Here is a 12,500-nt window from a genome sequence, read left to right as displayed (position 1 = left end):
TTTCAGTTTGGAATTCACTTTGAGGTGTTTCGTTTACAAATACCGAGCTAAAATAATTGTTTAAGATATTACACATTCCTTCATTTGAATATTCAAGTTGACCGTCAGAAGATAATAGTGGACCAATGTGATTCCTAACAACCTTTTTATCTCTAATGTAACTATAGAATTCTTTGGGATTCTCTTTGGATTTATCAGCGATGTTCATTTCGTATTGTCGTTTTCTTTTTCTTATTGTCTTTTTTAAATCTCTCTGTATTGATACATAAATTTCAAAGTCATTAGATGCACCCGAGTACTTATATTTCTTATAAGCCTGTCTCTTTTTAGCAATACTTTTTTCAGTTTCTTTGTCGAGCCACTTTGTGCGAGCCTGATTTGGGGGACGTCTGTCCTTAAAAGGAATGTAAGTTTGAATCATCTTAGTGAGCGTATTTTGAAATATTTCCCACATCTGATCTACAGGTCTTTCGTTTAATTTTGCCTCCCAATCTGTAAGCTAAAGCTCCTGACGTAGTTCTATGAACTGAGCTTTACTGAAGTCGGGTATTTTAGAAACACAAGTATCTATTCTAAAATTGTTTAGGAGTTTGAATCTAACTAAGTTGTGATCGCACACACACACACACACACACACACACACACACACACACACACACACACACACACACACACACACACACACACACACACACACACACACACACACACACACACACACACACACACACACACACACACACACACACACACACACACACACACACACACACACACACACACACACACACCTATTAGAATTAAAAGTGGATAATTTAATTTGAATGACTAAAGAACTTATGTATGGCATGGTACAGGAAAAGAACATGATGGATATATATGAAAAAATGGATCTAGAATTAATTATCAAGAAATTGAAAAGCGAGTCTAAGTAAATAAAAGCATTCAAGTAAACTAGAAAAGAAATGAGTAGTCATAAAGTGATGATGAAAAATTAATGATTGCTAATAAGTTACATGAGAACAACAGTACATTACAGCTGAATGAGAGTAATGGTAATATAATCATTATTGGAAAACATAGGGGAAAGATTAATTAAAGGGATCATAGAACATCTAAGAAAGAAAGAAAAAAAAACCCAGGAATTTGTGGAAATTGTGGTGAAAGTGTAGAAGAATAGGAAGACACTGTTAAGAAAAGTAATGAATAAAACAAATGTATTATAGTTTTAAGAGTAAAGATAAAAAAAAAATAAAAGTCAAATGTACAATATTAATAGCAACAGGTAATAAATTCGCGAAGATACTTAGGAGGTATTTGAAATAGAGATAAGTGTTTAAAATAGGCATGGCCATCACCCCTTCTCTCTCTTTTCTTCCTCTTTAATCATATTTCGCGTGATCGTGCATTTTTCTTGTCCCCGCCTTGTCTTGTCTCGTCTCGTCTCGTCTCGTCTCGTCTCGTCTCGTCTCGTCTCGTCTCGTCTCGTCTCGTCTCGTCTCGTCTCGTCTCGTCTCGTCTCGTCTCGTCTCGTCTTGTCTTGCTTACCTACCTGGGTATATGATGTGAGGGAAGTTCTCCGCCGCTGGAGGCTTGGTCCTCTTGGCCAGCCCGGCGGATCCTCCGTAGCACTGCGAGATGAGTGACGTCAGCTCTGCGGCCTCCATGATGGCCACAGGAGACTCGCTGGTGGCCAACTCGCGCATGATTTCGTCCACGATGCGTCTGCCGAAGAGATGGAGAGACTAATGAGCGGGGAGGGAGGCGAAGAATGAAGTCATAAAGCTGAATAACGAATCAGCAGGAGGGGGAAGGAAGGGAAAGAGAGGTGATCTGGGTGTGTGGCTAAGGTACGCCGTCGAGAAGACGCGGGAGTAAGCGGGCACAAGAAGCTTATAAGTTAGTTGAGGTGGTTCTAGATTAGATGTGAGGATGAGAAGGTTTAGAACTTGCTGGAAGAAAATAAGACGTACTTATCGTGGTTGTTCTCTGGATGCCCTCGAAAGCAGGCTCTCAAACTGTATCAAAGACTCTCAAGCTGTATGGTCACATCTCTCACAATTATGCGTTGCTGTTCCTGAGACTGATTCTGTGCTGAATAGAATTGTCAGGAACCCACAAACTACCACTATTTTTTTTTTGTGGCCCAAGTTCTGAGACCTTTTGGCCCTCAGAAGGTCCATAGGCATCACATCGCAAATCCTTGTCCTTAAGTTGCGGACCATAGACCTTAGATTGCGAATAATTGACCATATATTGCAAACCATTGCCATCAAATAGCAGCCCATTGCTATCGGACTATAAACAATTGCCATATAGTTACGAAACATTACCGTAATGTTGCGGACATTTTTTGCCCTCAGGTTGCGAATAATGGTTTTCGGGTTGCGCACCACTGTCCTTATATTGCGGACTTTTGCCTTCAACTTGCTGACAATTACCTTCAGGTTGCAGACATTTGTTCTTTGGTTACGAACCACACCTATCAAGTTGAGACGCGTGCCATGTCGACAGATAGAATTGTCTGGCGGCAGCCAGAATAAAAGAAAAAGTGCCACCTGGTACAGAAGGTGGCTAATCGATGCAAACGGGATTGTTGTCATTCCCTAGACCCGGGGTTCTCAACCTACTTTCACGTATACCCCGTAGTTATGCACTGCTGTTTCTTAATCTACTGGAGATGACTTCAACACTAAACTTAATCGTTTTGCATTCCCTAACTGCTAGTGGCTTTTTGGTTGGCGGTCCCTTAGAGTCCAATAGAGTTCCATAAACCACAGGTTGAGAACCAATGCCCTAGACTTGTCCGGTCGAGCAATCCCGTCTCCCTGAGGAACACCACGGCTGGAAAGTATTTTTGCCACAAATCCCTTACAGTGTGTATTGTGTTGTTGGAGTGCGTGATGAGCATTATTACATAATGTGTTGAATAGTATGGGGTAAAGTGTTGCATCCTGGACAGTTAACTAAGATGCGGTCATCCATCCTCTTCTGGTAGCTTAGAAGAGATGGATGGTGGCCACACCGCAGTCTGGCCAAGTGAACTCTCGGTGGTATTCTTAAAAAAAAATCTTTCCTTATAAAAATCTTATATAAATCCTAGGAAGGGAAAGATTTATATAAGGAAACATTTTTTTTAAGAATACCACCGTAAGAATCTTACGATGATGTTCTTATTTTTTAAGAATATCACCGTAAGAATCTTAAAGTGGTATTCTTATTTTTTTCCTTATATAAATCTTTCCCCTCCAAGGATTTATATAATATTTATACAAGGATTTTTTTTTTTTTTTTTTTTTTAAGAATACTACCGCCTGTCCTTTCAGGGGAGAGGGGATTCAGAGGGATGAATATCAGGGGGTCTGGCATGCATGAATGTATCGTCTTTCAGACGGGGTTCTACATAGTTTAATAAAATCGCCTGGCGGCACCTATAGTAAATACAATAAATGATACAACATGTGGAGAAGGTAAAGCTAATTTTATACCACTGGGAATCCAACGAAGAATCAATCTTTTGAAGAAAACGTCAAGGTTGAAGGACAGAGGATAAGCGTTGTGTAAAAACAAAGTTATCAGGACGTTCGAGAAGAGAGGAGGACAGACATAAGAGAGAAAATAAAAAAGAGTAAGAAGAAAAATTAAGAAAAGTTAACTGATTATCGAGAAGAATATCCGTGTGGAGAGAGATTGGAAATTGAAGAAAATAAATACTTTTATTTTGTCAGATATCACATATTTAGATGTTCCTTTTTTTTGTGTGGCTGACGCTGAGAAATAAAACAAAATGAAATAAATAAAATAAAATAGAACAAAATAGAATAAAGTAGAATAAAATAAAACAATATAATAAAATAAAATAAAATTAAATTAAACAATGAAATAAACGTTAACTATTATTGGAAATCACTACTTTGCTGATTCCTTCAGACTGTCAAATTATCAAATAACACTAAATATAAGGCGAAGGAAGGAAGAAAAAAACGAACAAATAAAGAAGGAAATACTCGTATATTTCAGAAAAACACGTCAAGATGTGGTGCCCTCTTACTTTAATATCTAGCTGCTTATTTTTCTGATAAAAAAAAAGTAAAAACCATAATTTGAAAGGTAGCGATTTTCTGACAAAGGAATTTGGTGGTGGTGGTGGTGATGGTGGTAGGTCGATGGAATCTGGAAAGGGGAGATAGGCGGGATTGCTAAGGGAGATCTGTGGATGAAAGAGAGCGTTTGTTGAGAGAGAGAGAGAGAGAGAGAGAGAGAGAGAGAGAGAGAGAGAGAGAGAGAGAGAGAGAGAGAGAGAGAGAGAAGAGAGGAGAGAGATATGAGGGGGATGGACCAATGGGAGACAGAAAGAAGGAAAAATGATGAGATGGAGAGGGAGTAGCCTAGAGAGGAGAGAGAGAGAGAGAGAGAGAGAGAGAGAGAGAGAGAGAGAGAGAGAGAGAGAGAGAGAGAGAGAGAGAGAGAGAGAGAGAGTGGGGGGAGGGTAGGTGGGAGATGGACCAATATGGGGGATAAAGAAGAGTTGAAAAAATGACGAGTGAGAGAGTGAGCGGTATTGACCTAGAGAGGAGAGGGAGAGAGAGTGAAAGAAAAGGACCTTTTAGTCTTTTCTTGACGTTTTTAACCAGAAGGACATTATATCGCCGAAAAGGTGGAACCACGGAGCTCGTAAAGTTATGGTTTGAGGAATGAGCAATAGGATGGGGAGAAAATAGGTGATTAGTGATGGGACTATACCAAAATTTCTAATGATTCCGATACGAGTCCCGATACTGGTCTAAACTCCCGATTCCGATACGAGTTCCGATACAAGTTCCGATATCGCTCTAAACTTCCGATTCCGATACGAGTTCCGATACTGCTCTCTAAACTTCCGATTCCGATAAGAGTCCCGATACTGCTCAAAACTCCTGATTCCGATACAAGTTCCGATACGAGTTCCAATACGAGTTCCGATACTGGTCTAAACTCCCGATTCCGATACGAGTTCCGATACAAGTTCTGATATTGCTCTAAACTTCCGATTCCCGATACGAGTTCCGATACTGTTTTCTAAACTTCCGATTCCGATACGAGTCCCGATACTGCTCAAAACTTCCGATTCCGATAGGAGTCCCGATACTGCTCAAAACTTCCGATTCCGATACAACTTCCGATACTGCCCTAAACTTCTGATTCCGACAAGAGTCCCGATACTGCTCAAAACTTCCGATTCCGATACGAGTCCCGATACTGCTCTAAACTTCCGATTCCGATACGAGTTCCAATACTGCTCAAAACTTCCGATTCCGATACGAGTCCCGATATTGCTCTAAACTTCCGATTCCGATAAGAGTCCCGATACTGCTCTAAACTTCCGATTCCGATACGAGTCCCTATACTGCTCTCTAAACTCCCGATTCCGATGCGAATCCTGATACGAGTTCCGATACGAGTCCCGATACTGCTCTTAACTCCGATACTATTCCCAATACTACTATAAACTTCTAATTTTAATACAAGTCCGATGTATCGATTATAATTCAGTCCCTGCAGTTGGTTTGGGAAACAAATATTTTACGAACAAAGTACATTTAGGAATCATTTATCGGGATCAGAAGTTTAGAGCAGTATCGGAACTCTTACCAGAATCCTTAGACATTTTAATATCGTCCCATCACTACAAATGATCAACATTCTTTTTCAAGTGGAAATTAGTCTTCAGATATAAATAGATCCTGCGTGACTCTGGGCCGTAGGGGTGTCACACAGACCCCTAAAATATTGACTTTATAAAATTTATGCAGTCAGCATCCCATACGAGGTGAACTGAGAGGGAGTGGTAGGGGGTGGGGAGGAGGTAAGGTTGTTTATGGGCTTATTAATGAAGACAGTGGGGAGGTAAGGCTGGGGTCTTGGTGGTGGTGATGTAGTGGTATGTTACACAGTTGAAAGTACTCATCCGTGAGAGAATGGATGGAATAAAGAAGACTTCAATTCTCTCGGGACTTGTTTGTTGGAATTACAATGCGAGTGTAGCTGATTTCAGCCGATGTCTTCTCGGCGGAACATTATTTTTCATGCAAGAAGGATATATTTCATAATTAGGAGCACTGTGAATAATTTAGATTATAAATTACAATTCTAACCATACAGAATGTTACGACTAACATATATAGATATTTACATATTGATATGTGGAACATAAAAGTGTTAATCAAGATATATTTCCATAATTACTAGTTCCAACGGATGACAATTATCAACACAGCAATTAATTACGGTACACGAATGTTATAGAAAACGAATTCTTTAAGGGGTGACCTTACTACCATGAGATGTCTGTAAGTGACAAGTGAACACAAGACATCCCCGTCAGGTAATTTTTTTCTTGAAGGAGGTAGGAACACTTGCTGGTGAAGGAGTATTGTGCCCCTTGGACGGAAGATACCTCTTTCTGGGGATTAATCAATTCTTGTTCCAAGAAAATTGGCAGGGAAATGCGCTCCAGAGAAGAAGGAAAAAGAAAGAAAAGAAAAGAAAATTCGCATCGAGGAAAGAATTCATTTGTAACTGAAGTCTTCTTGGAAGTGATTAGAAAAAAAAGAAAAAGAAATGGAGAAGTCTGGAGAATTCTTTCAGCTATCAAAATTTGAGAATAAGTTGCACTAGCTTTTGGTCAAACTTTTCTATTTTTTCCGTTCAGATTAATTAATTAATTGATCTAAATTATCTGCCATAAAACGAATGGAATAGACTTTGTAACCATTTATTTTATACTATTTATTTTATATAATTTGCTTATTTGTTTTATCATTTGTCTGTTTGTTTATTATAATTTACTTGATTCACATTTATTATTAGTTATATGTCAATTTATTATTATTTACTATTTACCTGTTTGTTTATTGTTTAAATATATCTATGCATTAATTTATTTATTTTATTTATTATCATTTATATTATTATATCTATTTATCATTATTATCTTTTTTCGCATCCAACCTAGTTATGGACCAAAAGGTCTCTTGTAGGTGAGCGTTGAAACAACTGGTCATTTTAAGAGAAAATTAGATAACTTTATGTATAGTGATGGCAAGTGGTAAGTGACATGGAACTGCCTGGTGTAGGCCTTATGGTCTCTTACAGTCTCCTCTATTTTTATGTTCTCGTCTCTTCTTTCTAAAAATGAAACATCTTTTAGGGAAAGAAGCGGTGAGACCCCAGTGATGGACCAATCCCCAGCTCGCACGAGGAAATGAGACGTTTTGCATATCAGTGACACCTCATCCAGAGGATCATTGCCCGAACTCCACGTGGGAGGAAGACGGACAGTACGTTCCAGCACCTTCAGTCTGACCTCCGAGGAGGTCTTACGGCAAATTTACATACTCGCCAGCCTCCGAGTATAAATTTTCTCTCTCTCTCTCTCTCTCTCTCTCTCTCTCTCTCTCTCTCTCTCTCTCTCTCTCTCTCTCTCTCTCTCTCTCTCTCTCTCTCTCTCTCTCTCTCTCTCTCTCTCTCTCTCTCGCTCTCTTTCTCTCACGCGCACACACAAACACAAATGCACATAAACGCGCACACACACAAACACTCACACACACTAACACGCACACACACAAACACGCACACACACACACACTAACACGCACACACACAAACACGCACACACACAAACACGCACACACACACACACACACACACACACACACACACACACACACACACACACACACACACACACACACACACACACACACACACACACACACACACACACACACACACACACACAAACACACACCACAAAGACCTCTCCAATAACCAATTATCGCCCGAAAGTACTAGAGATATTTCAGTCTCGTTAATATAAACCGTCGACTTAATACGACACGCCGTTCTAATTAGAAATGCTTATTACTTAATGCCATCATTGAACTATCATTCAGTTTCATATAAGATTTTGAAAACCGAAGGTCCTCTTCTTTAAGAAATTTTCCCCGAGTCTTCAGGGTCTCGTTACTCGAGCATCGTATTCAAGATCTTTAAGTTATGGTTTACAGCAATGGCTCTCAATGGACACCCTCTGCCAGCCGCAGACTCTTCAGGAAGTCTTCTTCAATGCGCGTCTTACCTCAAGTTAAGACGCGATGTGATTAGTGGCAGAAGGTGGATATTGAATAGTGATAAAGGAGGTCATAGGTCAACGGGGCAGAGGAATTATTGGGCGTAATGCAACGTTTGCTGAAATGGAAGAGAAAGGCGAACGGGTAAAAGAGGCCTCTGGGCTTCATCAGGTCTGGAACTGTGAAGGAAATTAAGTGACAAGTTACCTAACCCACAAATGAGATTAAAAGACAAATAACAAAGACAATGAAAAGAGAAACGTTGAAGCCGCCGACAAGAAATTATGAACTACAACCCCTCTATTAGAGACAATCTGGATTCAGTGTTAAAAGCGATTTTCGAAGATTATTTAGTATAAGTTAATCTAAGTCACTTTGAAAAATATATTTAACAACTTAAAGAGAAAACAAAACGGGGTAGATGGAGAGAGGGAGAGGGAAAGAGGAAGAGAGAGAGAGAGAGAGAGAGAGAGAGAGAGAGAGAGAGAGAGAGAGAGAGAGAGAGAGAGAGAGAGAGAGAGAGAGAGAGAGAAGAGAGAGACGGAGAGAAGAAGGGGAATGGAAAGAGAAACTTGTAGAAGGAGAGAAAGAGAGGGAGGAGAGGCCGAGAGGGAGGGAGAGGCGGCCTAAACTATTCAGAGGTAATAGTATTACGACACCGCCGAAGCCATAACCTTTGATGAATCAAGGAGTCAAGTCTCTGGCTGTAATGCTCCTGTGAAACCTAGGTGACTCTCCTCCAACTCCCCCGCCCTCTCTCTCTCTCTCTCTCTCTCTCTCTCTCTCTCTCTCTCTCTCTCTCTCTCTCTCTCTCTCTCTCTCTCTCTCTCTCTCTCTCTCTCTCTCTCTCTCTCTCTCTCTCTCTCTCTCTCTCTCTCTCTCTCTCTCTCTCTCTCTCTCTCTCTCTCTCTCTCTCTCTCTCTCTCTCTCTCTCTCTCTCTCTCTCTCTCTCTCTCTCTCATTCTCCCTCCCATCCTCCCTCTCCCTCTCCTTTTCCCACTCCCTCTCTTTTTCCTACTCCTCCTTTTCCATCTCCTTCTCCCTCTCACTCTCCTTTTCCCTCTCCCTCTTCCTCTCCTTTTCCCTCTCCCTCTCCCTCTCCTTTTCTCTCTCCTTTTCCATCTCCATTTCCTTCCCCATCTCCCTCTCCTTTTCCATCTCCTCTTTTCCACCTTCCTCTCCTTTTCATCTTTTCCACCTCCCTCTCCCTCTCCCTCTCCCTCTCCCTCTCCTTTTCCCTCTACCTCTCTTTTTCCACCTCCCCCTCCTTTTCCATCTCCCTCTCCTTTGGCTTTTTCCTCTCCCTCTCCTTTCCCCTCTCCATTTCCCTCTCCTTTTTTCCTCTCCTTTTCCTTCTCCTTTTCATTCTTCCTCTTCTTTTCTTTCTCCTTTTCATTCTTCCTCTCCTTTTCCCTCTCCCTCTCCTTTTCCCTCTCCCTCTCCTTTTCCCTTCCCCTCTCCCTTTCCCTCTCCTTTCCCCTCTCCTTTTCCTTATACCTCTCCTTTCCCGCCCCCCGTTCTGTCCCTCTCCGCGGCGCGAGATTGTGCACAGGAACAAGAGTAGCCACGATAATCCACAGTCCCTTTCCCCGGCCCCTCCGCTACCGCTGCGGCCTTCGCCACTCCCTCTCCTTCCCGCTGTCTCGTAATTCGCGGTCTAAAGCATAATGCTCACCGAGATTAATGAAACGAGACCTAAGTAGCTAAACGAACGCGACGAAGCTAGCGTGGCATAACGATTTTTGAAGTTGCCTAAAAGCGAAGTGAAGGAGATACCTTCAAACGTGTAAGAAAACAGCAAAAGGTAGACTCGATGTATTACAAAATAGAATTCATAACTTTGGAACGCAAGAGAGGTTAAGAGGATATACAAGGCCAAAGATGGTAGCGGTACAAGAATTTTTTGAAACAGCGTCAAGGAAAAAGAAAGAAAAAAAAAGAACGAATGCATTATGTGGCAAGGCCCAGCTAACTAGTTCTTATTCTAGATTTAGAAGGAGGAGGCCGTAAGCACGTGGAAGTATAAAAGTTTTATGAAAAACAGCCTCAATGTTTTTTGAAAAGATTTTTGTGCAGGAAAGATGTTTATATCTGTAACGTACGGTCAATGGCGCTTTCTGGTGTGAATTCTGGTGACGATGAAGTAGAAAACTGTCGTGTAACGAGACTTTGCGACAAAAGACAGTTTCTTGCTTGTGTTTGCAAAGCCAAACATTTTTCAAATGAATTTTCATTTAAACCCTTTTGATAACGATACACCATTAGAGCGTCCAGGATCTTCGTGTATATATATATATATATATATATATATATATATATATATATATATATATATATATATATATATATATATATGTGTGTGTGTGTGTGTGATTCACCATGGTCTTGGATCACGTGTTGGACTCGTGATCGACAGCTATTTCCCTCCTGGAAGAGAGGTCAGAGCTCATATAGGACCTATGGGTAATGTTGTGACCTTACACGCACCCACCCACTCAACTCCCCGCCCACAAGAGTTGGAGTAACAATCTACAGGCCCATCAATACTGAAATTATTTCAGCCCTGAGCGGGATTCGAACCCGGACTGCCGTAGTGGCAGCCGGTACCTCTACCACTGCGCCACAAGTGTGTGTGTGTGTATTCACCTCGGATCTGCTGCAGTCTCTGTCGAGACAGCCAGACACCACCCTACGGCAGTGAGCTCAGATCTCCTTATGAGCCTATCTCTGTGTGTGTGTGTGTGTGTGTGTGTGTGTGTGTGTGTGTGTGTGTGTGTAAAACAACGTTACGATAGTTTTTGAATAAGACAAATAAAAAACTGCGTGGTAGATCAAATCGTTCTTTAAGAAATCTGCAAATATTTGTAAGAATATTTTTAATTTCTGTTCTTATTCCTTTTATTCTTTTTTTCTCAATAAAATTGATAACAAAAATACGATATGAAAAGGAAAGAATTGCCGATGAATTGTGAATAGCGAATGTGCAAATTTCTCTTAAAGGGAAAGGAATAAAAAGAGGCTACGAACAATTTCGAAAAGAAGTGTTCGGTTGTGCACGCGAAACATTCTGACACAAAGACACGAAAGAAAGTGAAACGTGAGTATTCGGCTTCGGACTCCATGTGTACATATATATATATATTTTTCATTTCTATTTAGTTTATTTATATATTTATCTATTCGCTTGTTTATTTGTGTATTTATTCATTTATCTATTATTTTTATATATATATTTATCTATATTTTCACTTTTTTATTTATTTATAATGTATTTACTTATTTGTACGTTTATTATTTTCAAGTTGTGTAAGTATGAAAGGAGGAATGTAAAGAGAATCAACGTAACAACCATGGATGCAAGTGTGGACAATATTAATGTTATCATCGTATTGTCGTCACCATCACCATCACCATTACCCTCACAACTACCGTCACCACTACCATCACCACCAATACCATCACTGCCATCACAACTACCACCACAACTACTATCACCATTACCACCACCATCGACATCACCACTCCCATCACCACTACCATCACAACTACGATCATAACTACTGTCACCATTACCGTCACCACCACCATCGCCATCACCACTACCATCACCACAACCATCACAATTATCATGACCACCACAACCACCACTGTCACCACCGCCCACGCCGCGGTCGCCGCCTCACCTGTCGCCGAAGAGGACGCAGTCGCCGGAGAGGGCGTCGTAGTGAAGGAGCCGCTGGGCCGACTCGTCCGTGAAGTAGCTCCCGGGCACGGGGCCCCCCGTCGCCAGGCGCGGCGCCAGGGCTAGCACCGTCACCGCCGCCGTCGCCAGCAGCGGCCAGGCGGACGCAAGAGAAACGCCAAAGGCCAACGTCATCTGCGGACAGAGAAAAATGCATGGAGTGAATTTGTGAATTTCACTTATCAGTCTTTTTGCAAAACCTCTTGACTACTTCCATACGATGGCGTCTAAATGGGCGTCATGAGGTGCAAGTGGGGTATATGAGGATCCCGGCTCTGGTGTCTTGATTATATTTATTTTGTAGATGTAGCTGAGTGACCCCTCCCATATTCTGTGAAGTGGTTTGATTATATTTTCTGTAGTTATCAATATTCAAAGGAAAAGAGAACGAGCAATACAGCTGTATGTTTATATTTTATAACGCGAGTATTATAATGCATCATCGAATCATCGTACATCAGGCAGCTGATGCTGTCCGCGAGAATTTTACTTGTATTAAATGATGTAATTATCATAAAGCATGGGAGCACGTCAGACACCCACATCTGTGACAAAAGGGCAAGTTTGGACATTTAGATGTTTTGTTGTGGGGAATGGATTCTGCTTCAGTCAATTTACAAAATCTACCCGGACCTTCGAAGTGGCAC

General features: G+C 41.2%; 1 protein-coding gene across 2 annotated transcripts in view; it reads right to left on the bottom strand.

Moving 5' to 3' along the window:
* LOC143039906 (phospholipase A2-like) overlaps positions 1-12,500 on the bottom strand; it is a 259,558-nt gene that overhangs the window by 160,425 nt on the left and 86,633 nt on the right. For both annotated transcript variants that reach the window (XM_076210258.1, XM_076210267.1), the window contains exons 2-3: positions 11,795-11,988; positions 1,553-1,725 (exon numbers count right to left, since the gene is read on the bottom strand). In XM_076210258.1, coding sequence (XP_076066373.1) covers positions 1,553-1,725; positions 11,795-11,988 — 367 coding nt within the window. The remainder of the gene's footprint in view (positions 1-1,552; positions 1,726-11,794; positions 11,989-12,500) is intronic.

The sequence above is a fragment of the Oratosquilla oratoria genome, chromosome 2 (genome assembly GCF_046742065.1).
Source record: "Oratosquilla oratoria isolate Oo_2021 chromosome 2, ASM4674206v1, whole genome shotgun sequence".
Lineage (NCBI taxonomy): Eukaryota > Metazoa > Arthropoda > Malacostraca > Stomatopoda > Squillidae > Oratosquilla > Oratosquilla oratoria.
Note: the sequence above shows the minus strand (reverse complement) of the source record. Positions and strands in the feature narration are given on the sequence as shown.